Below are 17,187 nucleotides of genomic sequence, written 5' to 3'. Positions count from 1 at the left end.
TAGTCTTTGGTATTTGGGCTAGTGTGTCAGCTTATTGTCCTAAAGGAGACATCAGCAGTGAAAGTCTTTGATTTAAGAGTTTGTTTGTTTTTTCCCCCGGTGAGGTTTCTATGTTTTACAGGTGAGTTTACCCTTTGGCTTCGTTATGGTTTCAAGATGGTTTTTGCAAAAAGGCGGTTAGGCTACAAACAATTCGTCGCAGTGAGCAGCCCCTCTCTCAGTTTGTCACCCTTTGACGAAAGCAGAACGAACAAACAAATAAAAAATACGTAAAAAGTTTGGTTTTTCCTCCTCGCTTCGACCGGACGAAACTTTGACCCGCGCCCCTCAACCCCTCCGTCCCTCCCCGTTTCTCCCCGTTTCTCCGTCGCCCCTCCCCACCCGAGACCCATCCCTCCCCGCACTCCCCTCCCCCTCCTCGCCATCTACTATCACGCTTTGGTACAAGTGCTGGACGCCGAGGACTGGGCGCCGGGGCTGCCTCCGTCGTCTGTCCATTTGTCCAGGCTCCGGCGGCGGGCGTTCATGAAGAAGTTGCTGACGGTGGTGAGTTCAAGGCCCAGCTGCTGCGAGATGGTGAGCTGCATCTCCTTGGACGGTCGCTTGTTCTCCTTGAAGATGGCCAGCAGGGTGCGCCGCTGCAGGTCGGTGAAGACCAGCCGCGATTTCTTCGGCGTGTTGTTGCGGTCCTTCGCCGTGTCCTGCTCCTTTCGTTTGCACGCTGCAGGGGGAGGGAGGGGAGAGGGTTGAGGGGAGGAGAGGGGGGAAAGAAGACGATGAGATAGGAGAGCAGAGGTGAGGTGGTGGGGTGATAGGAGGAAGAGACAGAAAATTAAAGTGTTAGTGTTGTTTGTAGTATTTGAACCACTTCCACTGTGTCATTACTACATTCAACCAATACAGCTCAGGCGTTCCACTCATAAGGACACAACAGAATCATATGAGAAGTTGAATGCAAGGTGAAAGCTTGAGATGTAGCGGTGAAGTTTAATGGTGGATGTTTAGTTATTAAGCATGTTTTCACCCTTAATCTGTCTGGTTCATTTCAACTGCTCTCACTACTGTTTTCCAAAAATGGTAACTTCCGTTAAACGGTTGCAAAAAACAACAACATGGCGACTGCCTTAATCCAAGATTGGTAAGGCAAAATCGCCAAACTCAAGGGTTAAAAACAGCAGTCCAAAAACAAATGGGTGACGTCAGGGTGACTGCGTCCCCTTTATACATATGTTCTATGGGCTGGTGCTGTGAAGCTTTCAGTCCAACTCTGGTGCGGCCTAAACAACTGGACCGAGACTGCCTAAACTGCCTAAAACTGTGTGTCCGCTTTGACTACAAAAAAAACAACTGGTGCAGTGTGGGTGTGGTGTGATTTCGTAGGATAAGTACTATGAAGTCAATCAGAAAGAGGGGCGCTCTGCTCCTGGCCCCTAGTTAAGGTGCACACCATGGACTCTGTTGTATGTTGTTCCCCCACTACTCTTTCCTTGTCTCCAGCCGTCTCTCTGCTGCGGCTGTCCAATAAAGCAGTGGTTCCCAACTTATTTTTCTTGAAGCCACCCCTACCCCCACACATTTTTTTCATAAATCAGCAAAAAAAATCCTGAATTTCAATAAGGTGATAAAGCGTTTTATCTATTTTTGTCTGTTTTTATTAAACCAACTTTCTTTAATGAATATGACTTGTCCGTTTCCTTGACATAAACTTTTAGACTTTACAATACAATATACAATAGTTATTGGAAATGTTTGGATTTCAAGTGGCAACTGAATTGGTTTCAGCTGACGCTTGAATCCAATTCTGTAGAAAGTATAATACTATTACTGCTCTTGATCTGACACTGGGCACCAATACCAAGTTCAAACAAAATGTGGACTACTATTTTTTGACTGAGGACAAATAAAGATATCATTTAATTTTTTTTTATACAGACTTTCGTTTAATTATACAGTAATAGTGTCATCAGGATTTTAGTTATGCATGTGCAAATCTTATTTGGCAACCTCAGAGCAGTCAAATCCCGGTTACCCCCCGCAATAACCCAAATTAGATTTTCTCTCTGTGGGTTCATGAAGCTCCAATGATTCCCGATACTAAACTACGGCGAAAAAATGCTGACCGAGCTATGAGTGTTTGCTTGAGGGAGAACCGGAGGGTGGTCGCTACCTTTGGCGCTATCAGCTGTAACATCGCAAAGTTGTTCACTGCTGTATTAAATGAAGGGAATGTTAAATACAGCTCCTTTACGCTCACACTTTGGAAAGGTGAGTCGAAATTTAAAGGGGGGCAATATGTTATTTCCATGGCCTAGGGAAGTTCAGTCAATATTTGTGAACATGACCTACTCTCCCTCAAAGTAGGTCTCAAACTTGTGATGTCATCAAGTACAAAGTCTGGAGCTGCTCTATAGACAATGAATGGGAGAATGGTTGCCACACATCAAGAGGGAGGATTCCTGGGCTGCACAGGCCTTCTGTGTGGAATTTTCATGTTCTCCTTGTGTCAGTGTGGGTTCTCTCCGGGTTCTCCGGCTTCCTCCCACAGTCCAAAGACATGCAGCTTAGGTTAATTGATGATTTTAAATTTCCTGTAGGTGTGGATTTGAGCGTGTATGGTTGTCTGTCTATATATGTCGGCCCTGCGTTAATCTGCCGACCTGTCCTCGGTGTACCCTGCCTTTGCCCAATGTCAGCTCGATTCGACTCAAGCCCCCACCCCCTTGACCGTGACCATGATAAGCGGTGTAAGGATAATGGATGGACTCAAATTAGCTTTATACTATTCTATTGTCAGTTGTGAAACAGAAAATGTCCCCAAACTTTCCCCTCGCTGCTCTCAGTATCATAGAACATCTATGGAACAGTTCCACACTTTATACTCGATGACATCACACATTTGAGTTTAGGCACTGTAGATTTGGGGGTTATGTAGAGAGTTGTGCGTGTTTACCAATATTTTAGGACTGTCTTAGATCTTACATTTTTTTCTGGGACTTTTGAAAAGTGGTGTACAGGAGTTCGGGATTATGCTGCACTCACATTCAGGTAAAGAATTACGTTACGCCCCATTGCGTGCCCCATTGCGTGCTATCAAAAGGCGGTTTCGTGTAGCTAGCAGCTGGAGCTATGGCTTAACAACTTTCTTTTATCGGCTTTTTTTTAAGAACACACAAAAAAAAATATGTAATGAATTGAAGGAGAAGCAGCTGGGCTAAACCCACGCTAGTCTTGCTAACGTTGGAATGCACCTGCAGATCTATCAGAGGAACCAGCTCCTTTTGACGTTTGGAAGAGAACTAATCGACACTTCAGGATTATGACGTCATCATCAACCTTTTCAACTCGAAGCCCAGGAGACTTGTGTAGGAGAAGAAGTTGCAGGTAAGCCAGTGTTTTTTTTTTTTTTTATCTGGCTTGCCGTGGCATATTTTGTTTTCGGTTTCTGTGGGGAAGTTCTGAATTGATACAAAGTTAAATTCAAAAATCGTCATATTTCATGATGTTCACCATCATCTGTCAAGTAGGAGAGCAAACTTGACACTGTGAAATTATGTTTTTGAAAGGCTAAATTGTGAATTTTGGAAATTATAACATTTATGTTTTTTTTCTCCAATAGATTTAGACTTTTGGACTTTCCAATGCTGTGGAGCTATTGAACGTGTTTGCATTACAATCCTATGCAGTCACAACTGTAATCTAATTCTACAAACAGTATACCATTTATTATATTAGTGTAGCCTGATCTTTATTTTCAACTGTGCAGAAATACCAGCTTTAATCAAAAAATAGATTGAAAAAAAAACAATGGAAAAAAGATGCGCAGCGGTAGAATGTCGATTTAGAATTAGATGTCAACGTTCTGAATGAAACTTCAAACTATTCAGCACACGCCTAGATATTACCTTGTTATTTTCCTTTTTTTATGTAGACAGGTTTTATTCAACTGACTGGCTCTTTGACATAAGATAAGATAGAACTTGTTTTTTCAATCCCCAAGGACATTCTTATGCCAGAGATTGCTCAAAAATCACATCTATATCAGAATAAAAAACACAATGGAGAAATAAGGTGTACAAGAAGTAATACCAACACCAGTGCAAAATAGAATGGCAACAAGAGTAAGATAATTAAGTAAAATATGTAAGCTAAAATTGAAAGTACTTTACAACAACATGAGAAAATAAATCTGAATGCCTAACTGAAAAACAATAAAAATTAGACGAGTAATGAAAATAAGATAAATGTGTCTGTGGTATTTCTAATAGGAGTAAAACTGAAAAGAACATTTGTATCAATTAGTATAAATTCTGTACTGCTCCTCATCCTTTGAATGTTTTTCAATATTCGATTTTTAGTGCCAATTACTGCCAATTAATTCTACATAAATATTGAAATACTTTTACAAAGTCAAGGGACTTTATTTGTTTAGTATACGGCAGTATATGGCGGGTAATTTAAGCTATGAATTAATTTAGACTTTTCTATGATCTTGAGCTTGAAGGAAAACAAAACAGAACAGATATCCCCAACACTATACTATAATAATATAATATAATTGCAATAATAGTAAGAAAACACCTTTATAATGTGTTCGCCGGTGTATCTCAGTCAGTCACTGAGGAGGAGATCTGGGTGCGTTCGATTTGATTACCTCTCTGAATGAAGTCAGCACGAATCAGGTTAAGTATCTACTATTGCGTAAGAGGAAACTATCCTCACTTTAAACACACTAACACACTAACACACACAGCTTCTTATCACAGCGTTTAGCAACCTGACGACGGATGCAAAGAAGGATGGCCGGCGTTTTGTTTCTCCACTGCTCTCTGTCTCGTGGTTATTGGTTGAGTGTCTTTATAGCCTTCATGATCAATACGCACATCTCACTGAGTGAAACATTCAAACATGTTTTTATTATTTTCATGGCTTCACATATTCTACATGTGTAAAAAAATTCACCCTGATGAGTTTGGTGTCTTTGACGTCAGTATGATATCCACCGGAATCTAAAACACAACCTTTAGTATTTCGTTTAGCATTGTGGCTAGGTGCTGGGCTGGAATGACTCAAATGAAAATGTCCCTGTTGTTCATTATACAGGGGGCCTCTCTCCTTCTTCTGCTCTCTGGGTAAATAGGTGAAATGTTGTGAAGAATTCATGTTTAAGCCACACTGTCAAGAGTTGTAATACAGTTTGTCACTGACAGGTGGTAGTATTGATCTCTGCATATGAGGGTCCACAAACAAACTGGGTTTAAAGCATAAGTCAATGTTATGTTCTCTAAAGTAATGGAAACATGACTGTGTGTGTGTGAGAGAGAGACAGAGATCAAAAGAGACACATCTGCTTAGAATCATCAGACGGGAAATGGCCACACATTGTGAATGTAAGGCCAAATTGAATGTAGCAATAATAGATAGCGTCAGGATCCGTTATAAAACACTCTTCCTGTCGATGTACATGTTTTGCTGGTGCCACCATTTATTGTCAACCTGTCTTTATTAAACTTCCTTGATTTTCATATTATCTTTTTAATCTCTCGGCATTCCTGATTCTATTTTAGAGCACTTAATTATTATTATTATTATTAGAATTACTGGATTTAAAAGTGCTGTTTAAAGTTATTATTAAAATTGATCTAGAAAGGACATATTCTATAGTGTATAGAAGCACGTCGCCATCAGCCCAAAATCTGTGTTACAGTTTTGTTCTTGTTTATTCAAAGACTAAACTAGAAAGGATCTTGGACGTTGGACCTGATTATGTACTGGGTGATCTTTGTGATTAAACATCCGACTGTGAGACAGAGTGCGTTTCTAGTAGCTGAACTGATAATGACTGGTATCCCACATGTGTCTGTCAACCTCTTCTTTTTTCTAGAACCCCAAATATTACCTCTTTAACTGTTTTAAAACCATTATTTAATTAAGGACAAACATGATCAGTGCTATTTTCACTACTACTTTTTCTACTGCTAGTAGCAAACCTTCTACACCTGCTATGTGATTATCATGGTCTTTGTAGAACTCTTTATGCTAGCATCTAATACATTTTTTATATCATGAGTAGTTATATAACACTGTGCCAGGTTGTGCCAAAACAATCCATCCGGCTTTTATTGTGAAATTTAAAGTTTTTTCACATTTCTGTCCTAGGAACTATTTATTTTCTAAGGATAGCAGGAAAATCCTGTCTTCACCTTTTTATAATATAATAAGGATAATTCTATAAGCAAATAAGACTGAACAAAAATAAATCATTTAAAAGATCATAAAAAACACAAGGAGGATACAAAAAAAAGGTTAAAAGTAGATGAAAGCATGAAATGGAGTGGAATGGTAAAAACAGAAGAGACATATAAATTATTCCCCAAAACCTTCTTATAAAAATGTTTTTAGAAGTGATTTACTACTACTAGTACTTATACTACTACTGCTACTACTTATAATACTAATAATGATAATGATTCAGGTCCAACTATGTCGAAGTATTCTAGGCATAAAAATGGGCTAAATAGTGAATTTATACATACAAAAATACCCCCAAAATAGTGTCCAAGAGTTGCAATTCTATAATTAAGACATATTGATATTATTTTTTTTGTGCACTTTTGTAGTGTTTGTTTTGCACCTGGCATTTCCTGACTGGACTTGTGTTGATCATCGTGAAGCTCTGGTAGCTGTGAGTAACTGGAGGTACTTCCACCTGACAGAAAAGAGTATACAGGTTTTTATTTTCAGTATTACTTCCATGCATATTTCATGCATGCATATGAAACACAATGGTGGAACAGTTCTGAGCTGACTGTGGATGCCCCAGCGTTGTTTTTTACTTTGATTTACATTTCATTTCACATTTCCCAGCGGCCGGTCACATTTTGTACTTTTATATGAATATTACACAACAGCTTCTTTGGTAAATGAGAAAAAAACGTTGGTAGAAAAACAAAAGTTTAAACACTAATAAAACCTGGGTATTTTATCGGCACTTTAGTTTCAAAAACATTTCAAACCATACTTTACTCAAAGACAAAAAAAAAAAAAACACATTTTATTTTCAACCAAATTAAGCCCAGTTTTAATTTACATGGCTGGACATAGTTTGAAATTATTCATTTAGTAATTTAAAAGTTTCCCCCAGGTATGGAAGATCATTAGGGCCACATGTGAAAATGTCTTTAAGCACTGAATAAAGATGCACAAGTCCAGATACTGATATCTGATATCGGTCCTCTACTGACTCAAATAGCTGGTATCGGATACCATAATTTTAATAAATGACATTTCAGTACATTCATATCTTTGTTTTTATTTGTTACATTTTGTTTGACAAAGTCAAGAGAGCAAGGTTTAACTCAAGATGTTGCAGTTAGAATAAGCTTTAAACTCAAATCCAATTTTTCCCATGTGGCCCTGATGCTCTTCTGTGCAAACGTAACATTGCTGGCTTTATCTGTGTGTTTCGGTGATGTCATGATGTTGTTTACATATGTCCGTAGCGTAAATGTTCTGGAACAGCTTTATTGGGATATGACAGTTGTTTAGTTGAGATATTTGACTGTGCAGAAGCGCAAAATAACAAGACATTAAGTTGGTACTAATTCAAGTCGTTCAGTCACTGTATAACATTTTGCTGGATAATATCAAACATGCAATTGGCAAAAATTAAGATTGAAAATATAGGGAGGCAGTACTGGTTTGATTCCCCCCCAAAATTTGCTGCATTGCTAGAGGGAAAACAAAATCTTAAATGCGAAGAATCTCCTCAAAAAAAAAATACATATAGGTAAAAAAATATCCAATGAAATCCGGTTTCAAATACTGTAAATAGATTTCCAGTGTACACCTTTCCCTCTCTCTGTCTCCACCTTTTATGCTTACTGTAGCTCGATGGAAAGCAGCTCTGCAGCAGTTCACCCCAGACTAAAAAAAAAAGTGCAGACGCGTTTACGTTTTAAAAAAGGGAGCAATCAAAATCACCCACCCACAAACACAGTGTGCCGTCAATGTGCAAAGAGCACGCTTGAGTGATTCAATCAGGATTTTTTTTTTTACCCCTCTCCCTGGTCGAGGTTACAGTGAGGATCAAATACTCAATTATATTATTCAAAAGGAGTTTACCGGTTTGAGGAGAGGCGAGAGTAAGGAGGGGGGAGGGGCGGCTATTCTTTCAAGGTAAAGGGTTGAGTCAATAGGATCAATAAGGCAGGGTTCCTCTGTCTCTCATCAGCTCTCTCTCTCTCTCTCTCTCTCTCTCTCTCTAGACATGTTGCTAAATGCGTCTCCATCTTGCAAATGGGATCAGCAGAAAATACCAGAACCTCTCCGGCGTCTCTTTCTATTTTTTTCTCTCAGTGTGACTCAGCTGTCACAGCCTCCCTCGTCTCTTTCATTCAACGCGATCACCGTCATTAAAACTACAATCACAGTCGTCATAGTTAATCCCTTAATATCACATCATCCTCATCATCATCATCATCAGTTACCATCTCAACCATATCACGATTCTCAAATGGGCTTCTTCAGCACACGGTTTATCATGATTTTAGTCATCTAAGTCATTTTTTATCTTACTCTAAGCCAGGGCTTGGTATCCAACCGCAAGGCCAATTCATAATCATCACATAGTTCCTGATTTAAATGCTAAGTAGGCCTTTAACAATATCCAATTTTCTTAGCACAATTTTCATGTCTAAAAGAATTCCCAATGACAATGTTATCACAATCATATAATAAATAAATATTAAACACTATTTTAATTCCAAATAATATTTAATATAATAATAATAATAATAATAGTGATAATAGTGATAATAACAATATATATAATAAAAATTAAAATAATGTTACAAGCCAAATTCATCTTTAATTTTCATTTATATGCATTATGTCTCTTTTTGGAAAATGAGTGTGTAGGAGAGGTGGAGAATGTCTGTAATCCTAACTGTATATGTATAAAAGGATTTAAGAGACGCTGGATTATTTATGCAGTATTATCACATATGTATTATCAACATGATATCAATATTTCATTTATAAATACCACTAACATGGTCAATACTGGTATAACGCTTGCTATCCATCTTTTCACTCTCAGAAAGCAAAAGAACCCCACAGTTCTCAAAATGTTTTACTATTCCTTCAACATCATTGGTATTATTTTCTTCTACTAATCATTGCGTCACTCTTTACCGCCAAAGTTACTCTCATCATCATCATCATCATCATCATCATCATCATCATCATCCATCATCCAAAGTATCCACCAGTCAAAATCATTCTTTGCACTTGACAAGAATCAGTCTCATCACAGTCGTTATTCTTATAACCACAGTTATTTCAAAACATAATCATCCCCACCATCCCAATAGTGCTTGTTGCATCACAATAATCTCCATTACCATTATCACTGTCACATCAGCATCGCAATCATCCCCCCGTGGTCATGTTCATTGCCATTACATTGAAGATGGCGGTATGCTTGCAGAGTTGTTCAAGAGAAAGTGTTGTAAATTATAGGCACCAACGATACAAATTTGTGTTTAGTTTTCAGCTTCCTGTTTGCTCAAACAGCGGTTGTCCAATCATAGCTTACTGTGTTTATTTGCTCTAACATAGGCTGCAATCGTTAGAATGTCAGGCTAACTAGCTTGCTACATACAGGGAAGGCTAATGTTACTTCCAAGGGTTAGGGTTAGGGTTCCGTAAAGCATTATAACAGCAAACCACATGAGTTTGTGGGGTTGCAGTTATGTAGAAGAAAAGCCCCCTTCATGACTAGCACATCCCTTGTGTAGTATATCCCTGCACTGAGGATGCTGGCCTTGACAATAACAACATTGGATAATACATTTATCTTTATCATGCAACTATAAAGCAAGCAAGGAATCCCTGTCTGTCTGTATGTGTGTCCTTTGCGTACCTCGAGTACAGTCATCCGATCTGCTTCACACTTGGCGGGTGTGTTGCTGGGGACCCAAGAATGTGCAGTGATAAAGTTGGCAATTGGCCCATTCCAAAGGGCCACTTGCTCCAAATGGCCATATCCCAAACTAGTACATATAACACTAGGACTAACAAGCTCTACACTGACCAGTAGGGGGCGACTCCTCCGGTTGCAATAAGAAGTCTTATTGTATAGAAGTCTATGAGAAAATGACTCTACTTCTCACTTGATGTATTACCTCAGTAAACATTATAAACATGAGTTTATGGGCTCAATCTGTAGTTTCAAGTCTTCTCCAATACAGCATGATGTTCATTAAGTAAATGATGGTCACATTTTGAGTGAAATAGATCATAAAGCAGGGTAAGCTTTAGGGCGGGCGTACTGTGATTGACAGGTCGCTCTCGCTACCAGAGACTCATACGACATCTTTAGATCACTCATCCACATTCCAAATATGGTAACTTCCGTTCATTGGCCTCAACAAAACATGGCGACGGCCGTTTCCAATATGGCGACAGTGAAATCGTCTGTCCACAAACCAATGTGTGACGTCCCGATATCTACGTACACTTCTTATATACAGTTTATGGTTGTAACTAAGTTACGCCAACATGACATGGATGTAGCATTTGGCCATTAATAAGAGCAACAGAAGACATTTTAAAATTTCAGACAAAATCTGAGATGCGGGCGCCGGTTCATATGTGTTGGACCAGGCTAAATGAGTGGTGAACTTATACTATTTTAAGACACACACAGATATCAACTGCATCCAATTTCATCAATTGAGATTTCCATTTTAAAAACACAATCAGCTATGAACACCCACTGCTTACCAAGGGGTCAAGCCTACCAATATGGCGGCTGAGAGGAATTATTCCACCATAAAACCTTTTCTCTGTTCACTTGAATGTGGTTCAGTCAAGTGCTTAGCCACACTCACAGCAAACACACAAGTGTATTGGACAGAGGTTTTCAGAGTCAAGGGCAGCTAAACATCAATAGAAACATCAAGGTGAAGTTTTATTGAAGCAGCCATTTCAAGTGAATATGTAAAAAACAGAGAGAACAAGCAGAGCAGAGAGGTTAGGCAGGGAAAGTAGAAATGGAGAGGAAAATATGTATAACAGCAGAGGAATGGAAGATGAGGAGAATGGAGATGAGAAAGCAATGATGAGAATGTAAATTCAACTCTTGCATGGACTCCCTCCCTATCACATTCTCTAATCCTATATAGTTTATTGTAAATTGATAGTTGCCATGGGCCACCACTTCTTAGATTAAATAGATTTAAGTGTGTCCCTCAGGGCTCCATCTTGGGTACAATTATTTTCAGCCTTTTACGAGACAACGCAACATCAATTTCCATAGCTACTCAGACGGTACCCAACTGTATAGCTACATATGTCCAAATTGTTCCTATCGTCAACTTGATTGCTATAATTTGTGAGATAAATTGATGAATTTCTTATAGCTAAAAGATAAAGAATATAATAAATAAATAAGTAAATATGATACAATAAATATAGGAGACACTTATTACATATTATAAGACACACACTTTTAAGAATGCTTTTTCCTGTGTTTATGATATTTTAATTAATCCTTGTTTAATTAGAAATATATTGTTTACTGAAATTTAATTGCTTATTAGATTCCTTTTAAAATGTAATAAATTTTGTATTGCATTTTATTCATGAAGCGTGATAAAGAACTTAAGTTTATTAAAAGTAAAAGTTTAAAGAGAGGAAGTGAGTGAGCCAGCAAGCTTTGGTTTCATTTTACAGGGAGAGAGAGTAGAAAGAGGAGCTTGGCAGAGTCATTAGAGACTGTTTTCATCCTGACCACAAAGATAGATCACAGCCTGGCAGCTTCACCATGACAGCCTCCGTCTGCACAGCGCCATGCGCGTGTTGCCGATGGACACTCTTTCCCACAATGCAGTATGCAATGGAAAATGAGGAGCTTCTCACAGAAAAAAGTGACCTAAATAAAGACCTTTTTTTGAATCCACACGTCACACTTTGACATGGTAGCGAACCACCATGACACATTGAAATCAAGTAAGAAACGGCAGCTACAAGCAATGACAGCGCTAACCCGGACTTTACGTATTGCAAGAAGTCAGATATGAACTGCGAGTGTCCCAAACCATCAACAAGCAGCATTAACATTAGCAAAAAAAGTAAATAAAGTAATATGCTAAATGCTATGAAATTCATGCTGCTCCTCTTTTGCTCTCCATATCGACTGATTACCTGCATTCAACCGAATACCACTGAAACGCGATCCGCATATGAATGCAGAATCTGTTTATAGAAATGAATACCTTAGAAGTATTTAATAAGTATAATGCAGATTGTATACCAGCTACACAGGATCATGGAAAGAGACTCACCCTTGTTTATTTCTCAGAAAAATTGCGAGAAAATGACGTGAAGCCATCAGTGTGGACCTCTTTTTCTTTTTTCATTTATATAAGTGGCTAAGGACCATGATCACATGGTATGAAGCAAAAACAATACATCCAATAACAACAAAACAATGGCACATGGCTTAAGTAGAATAAATGCTACTAGATGAGCGGTTTAATTAATACGTATAGCCGACAAACAGCTGTCACCAAGTCACACGTTCAAACCTGACCTGGTCATCAAATCATAGAGTCTGACAAACATTCATAATGTTCATTTAACAGCCATACACTCACAGTAACATTGACAGGTGTCTGTGTTTCCTCCTCACCAGGCTCTGTACTAAACTAACCACTACTTTATTAAAAAAACAGGGCTCGGACAAGATCCCCAGATGCTAACAGCTAACTATGCACTCTGAGCTAACAGGAAGGTTTCCTTTCTCGGGCTGTTGGACATTTTTTCTCATTTAGCATTTCGATGGCCAGACGCAGACAGAAGTAAAAGAGAGAGATGGAGATGAAGAGGTAGAGGCTGAGAAGAAACGAGAGATTAAAAGGGGAGAGAGCAGAGAGGATCAATATGGCTGAATATAAACCTAGATGTCTGTCGGGGCGCTACAGACTCAGACAGACAGGCCTCATTCTGTAAGGAAAAAAAAGGATTTATGGCACAAAGGGCCGCCATCAGCTGGAGAGCTCTGTCTCTCAATTCATCCACCGACTCTTATGTCTCTCTTTGCGTCTCTCACTTTCTTTGTGTGTCATTTATTATCTTAATGCTGTCTCGCCTATTACTATTTCCGCCATCACAATCGTTTCCTCTCTTGACGCCTTCGTCTCTCTTCAATTTTTTTTTTCTTGCCTGTGTTCCTTACTCATCTGTAATCTATCTTTTGCATCGTCTTGTTTTCTCTTTCATTGTCCCTCTTTCATCTCCATTATCTCTCTTTAACTCTCTTCTCCATTGCCTTTCCTGTCTTGCTCCCAAAACTCTTTCTTCTGAAGCTTCCCTTTTCTTCCTCCCTGTCTCCTTGCCTCCGTGTCTCCTTCCTCTCCTTCATCTTCCCGCCCCTCCTACCTTTCCATCTCTCCCTTCCCTCCCTCATTGTCCTTTCTCCATGTCTCTCCTCTTCCCTCTCTCTTTCTCTCTCTCTCTCTCTATCTTTTGTTTTTTTATTGCACCATTACCACTTAAGCCTTGGTATCCATTACACAGAGGGCATATAAGTGCAGGGTAAGTAGTAAAGTCGCCCTTCAACGTACACTTCACTGCTTGTGTGTGGCGCCACATTTCGACACTCCGTCATGTGCCGGCAGAACTGAGCTATGTTTTGATGAAGTCAATAATCAGCTGTGACTTGATTACAGCTGTGCGACATCAACTGTGTGATGTCGTTGTGATGTCACCGGTGACTTTTTTCCCCCCCGAAATAATCATGAACGTTAACTGTCATTTATTTCTACCTAGAGCCTCAAGCTTCGAACTGTGGTTTTGACAATCGGTCACAGCATGATCAAGGATGGTCAGCTGTACTACAAAATATACCAAAGGAGAGTTCAAGGTATGTTATATTCGAAATTCAGGACATATCCATTGTGAGTAATTCACATGGCGACAGCTGAGACGGAGGCTAGAAGCTAACGGTGCGAATAGAGCTAGTAGTGCAAACAACGGCAACAGTTCTGACAGGAGTTAACAGTGTTTACCTGAGAGGGAGCCGGAAGTTGGGCGTTACACTTCCGAAACGACACCATCACTAGGGATGCCGTATGAGCGAAGTGCATCTTTACATAGCAAATTTTGATGGAAGGAAAACAAAAACACACTTTGCAAATTCAGTTGTTAATCACCAAATTCGTGGTTGATCATTGGATGAACTAATGAATAACAACATATTTTGATGGATTTTAGTAGATTATCTGCACAGTTGAGCTTTGAAATGGGTATAATTTCACCAAATAGCACTATAGCCATTCCAGAATTTTCTGCCTATTAAATAAAAAACTTGAGCCACTCTTCTGGTATACATTATTATACATATTTTTTGTTATTTGGGCAGTTTTAAGGGTTTTTACTTATGAGTTAAAAAAATTAATATAATCCAACAATAATTATATGACATTATTAATGGGAGTTATCTGAGTTTACAGTAAAGAAATAAGGCGCATCGTTTAATAATCGATGCTATAGAGGAAATGGTATCATTACTTCCTCATGTGATGTCATTCTTTTGGACAACAGGATGTTGGGTGGGACAGTAATCAGCAAGGCCTCAGTCTTGGGAAGTAAATCAAATTTTGAATTATATGAGCCATTTTAAGCATGTTGTGCAGGAAAAACCATGTTCTCAGTAGCCAAAACAGCCAAAAGATAATCTGGATACGAGGATGGGGACCAGTAGGACCATCAAAGGACCAACCACGAGCACAGTAATTTACTCCGAAGACTTCCGCTTCCCAAAGCAACCCTGAGTGCTACATTACTATTTCCCCCTACAACTAAACTGCACTCTCAATTACATTTGAGGTAGATGTATTTTCTCCGGATTACGGACGCCTTTTTAACTGTGGTGTACGTTGAATTGAAACAAAGCATCACAAAGATTCTACTGTAATAATTGCTGCTGTTATTATAAGTAGTCTTATTATATGAATCATTTATGTCATATACATTGAATGTGTTGTATCTCTGTTATGCTGCTCATTCTGTACACATGACATCTATTGCATTCTGTCCATCCTGGGAGAAGGATCCCTCCTCTGTCGTTCTCCCATAGGTTTCTTCCTTTTTTCTCCCTGTTAAAGGGGTTTTTAGGGGAGTTTTTCCTGTGCTGATGTGAGGGAAGGACAGAGGATGTCTCATGTGTACAGATTGTAAAGCCCTCTGAGGCAAATTTGTAATTTGTGATTCTGGGCTATACAAAATAAACTGAATTGAATTGAATTGAAAAAATGCAAGGTTTAGTTTTAAGGTCCTTTATGACAAGTTTCAATATCACAGATTCTACTTACCTCATTTCTCAACTATGGGGAAAGCTTTACTGATGATTCCAAGCTTTACATAATTCCACTATCACTGTCTAGGGGGACACTATGAAAACAAGGATGTAAAAAAACATATCCATCCTAGCAATAGGAATACTGCAGTACTTTACAGTGTGCAGACTTGAGATGCTTAGGCTCGACATGGCAGCCTGGCAAACACACTTGAGGCTTCATATCTCAGCACTTAAACTCGCACACACAGATGTATATAGAGAGTAGAGACACAGCATCGTTGCAATCAGCACTACACTATAAGCTAGTGTGTGTGTGTGGTGTGTGTGTGTGTGTGTGTGTGTGTGTGTGTGTGTGTGTGTGTGTGTGTGTGTGTGTGTGTGTGTGTGTGTGTGTGTGTGTGTGTGTGTGTGTGTGTGTGTGTGTGTGTGTGTGGTTGTGCTTAATGCACCACCCCGATGCCTCCGTGTTTAGACGATAACCGGAAATGGAACAACAGACTAAAGACACTCTCTCTGTCTCTGGTTCCCTGACACACACACACACACACACACACACACACACACACACACACACACACACACACACACACAAGCACACAACAGAATAACTGAGAGCATGAATGAATCTGAAAGATTCCTTTCTATCAGCTGTGATGTAAACCAGCACTGATGTCTATCTTCTTATTGAATCTTTTTTGTTTTTTTCTAAACAACCAATGACCTTTTTAGACTCTGAGATATTCAAAAAACAGTGGTAAATTCCTGTCGCCTTTATTTCTAGATTCCAAAGTTAAGTAAACGTCTCAACAACTACTGGACAGATTACGATATTATTCATTCATGTTCCCCTAAGGACAAATTGTTTAAAAAAAATTAATGGCATTCCCATCACCCTCAGCTGTACTTTCTGTTTAGTATTGATTAGCAGAGCTTAAAGGGGGAACTTCGGTATTTTCCAGAGCGGATAAATATCCATGGTCCAAGTGACTAACAGGGATAACAATTTAGTATTGAGGGAGAACGCTAAAGATGGCAGCCACTAACACTACACATTATCTGGTCGGTTTTTTCTTGTGTTAGACCAAGTGTTGCTCAAGGAGAAGTCTCGTTCTGAAATCTTGCGACGCATCCACATTGTGGAAAATAAATATTCAGCTATTACATTGAATATATTTTAAGATAACCCTACGCTACGCTTTCTGTTCACCAACGCAACAAATTTTGACAACACCAACAAGTCAACAAGTCCCCTTTCGCAGATATCGAAAAAGAGACTTCTACTTGTGTGATACTCGGTAAGACACAAAAGCAAGAAACAGGTTTTGTTTCTCTGTAGGGTTCTTTCCATAATTTTGTCAGACACTTATAATAGCAATCTGGGCCTGTCGGTGGCACAAACGTACATCGACCAAGCGGAATTGCAGCCTGTTTACCGGCTTCTGGCTGCTGAGAGCTCCATTAATACTGGACTGTAGTGACTTAGTCAGTTAGACAGAAAACATGGGAAATAAGGGTTACCCTTAAATATACTTAACTATGATGGGGAATATAGCAAACTTTATACTTGCTTAACATCAGCATGATGTTAGCCTTTTCATTGTGAGCATGTTAGCATGGGAAAGTTAGAATTGTCTCTAAAAGCAGCACTATTCCTAGCAACAGCCTCGCTGAGCCACTACCATGACTGGCTGGCTTGTATTCTTGTTACTTTACAGTCATTTCTGTTAATTGCTTAATCAATCAATCAACCAGTATTTCTTTATATGGGTATGTCCGGTGTTATGTGTCTTTCTTCTTGCCTCTGTGCCGTAGAGCTCCATAAC

At 39.1% G+C, this 17,187-nt stretch overlaps 1 protein-coding gene across 1 annotated transcript in view; it reads right to left on the bottom strand.

Annotated features, from left to right (window-relative positions):
• Nucleotides 1-431: 431 nt before the first annotated feature.
• LOC129102670 (one cut domain family member 2-like) overlaps nucleotides 432-17,187 on the bottom strand; it is a 38,150-nt gene continuing 21,394 nt past the window's right edge. The window contains 1 exon segment of the mRNA XM_054612914.1: nucleotides 432-721. Coding sequence (XP_054468889.1) covers nucleotides 432-721 — 290 coding nt within the window.

This window comes from Anoplopoma fimbria, chromosome 14 (assembly GCF_027596085.1).
Source record: "Anoplopoma fimbria isolate UVic2021 breed Golden Eagle Sablefish chromosome 14, Afim_UVic_2022, whole genome shotgun sequence".
NCBI lineage: Eukaryota > Metazoa > Chordata > Actinopteri > Perciformes > Anoplopomatidae > Anoplopoma > Anoplopoma fimbria.
Note: the sequence above shows the minus strand (reverse complement) of the source record. Positions and strands in the feature narration are given on the sequence as shown.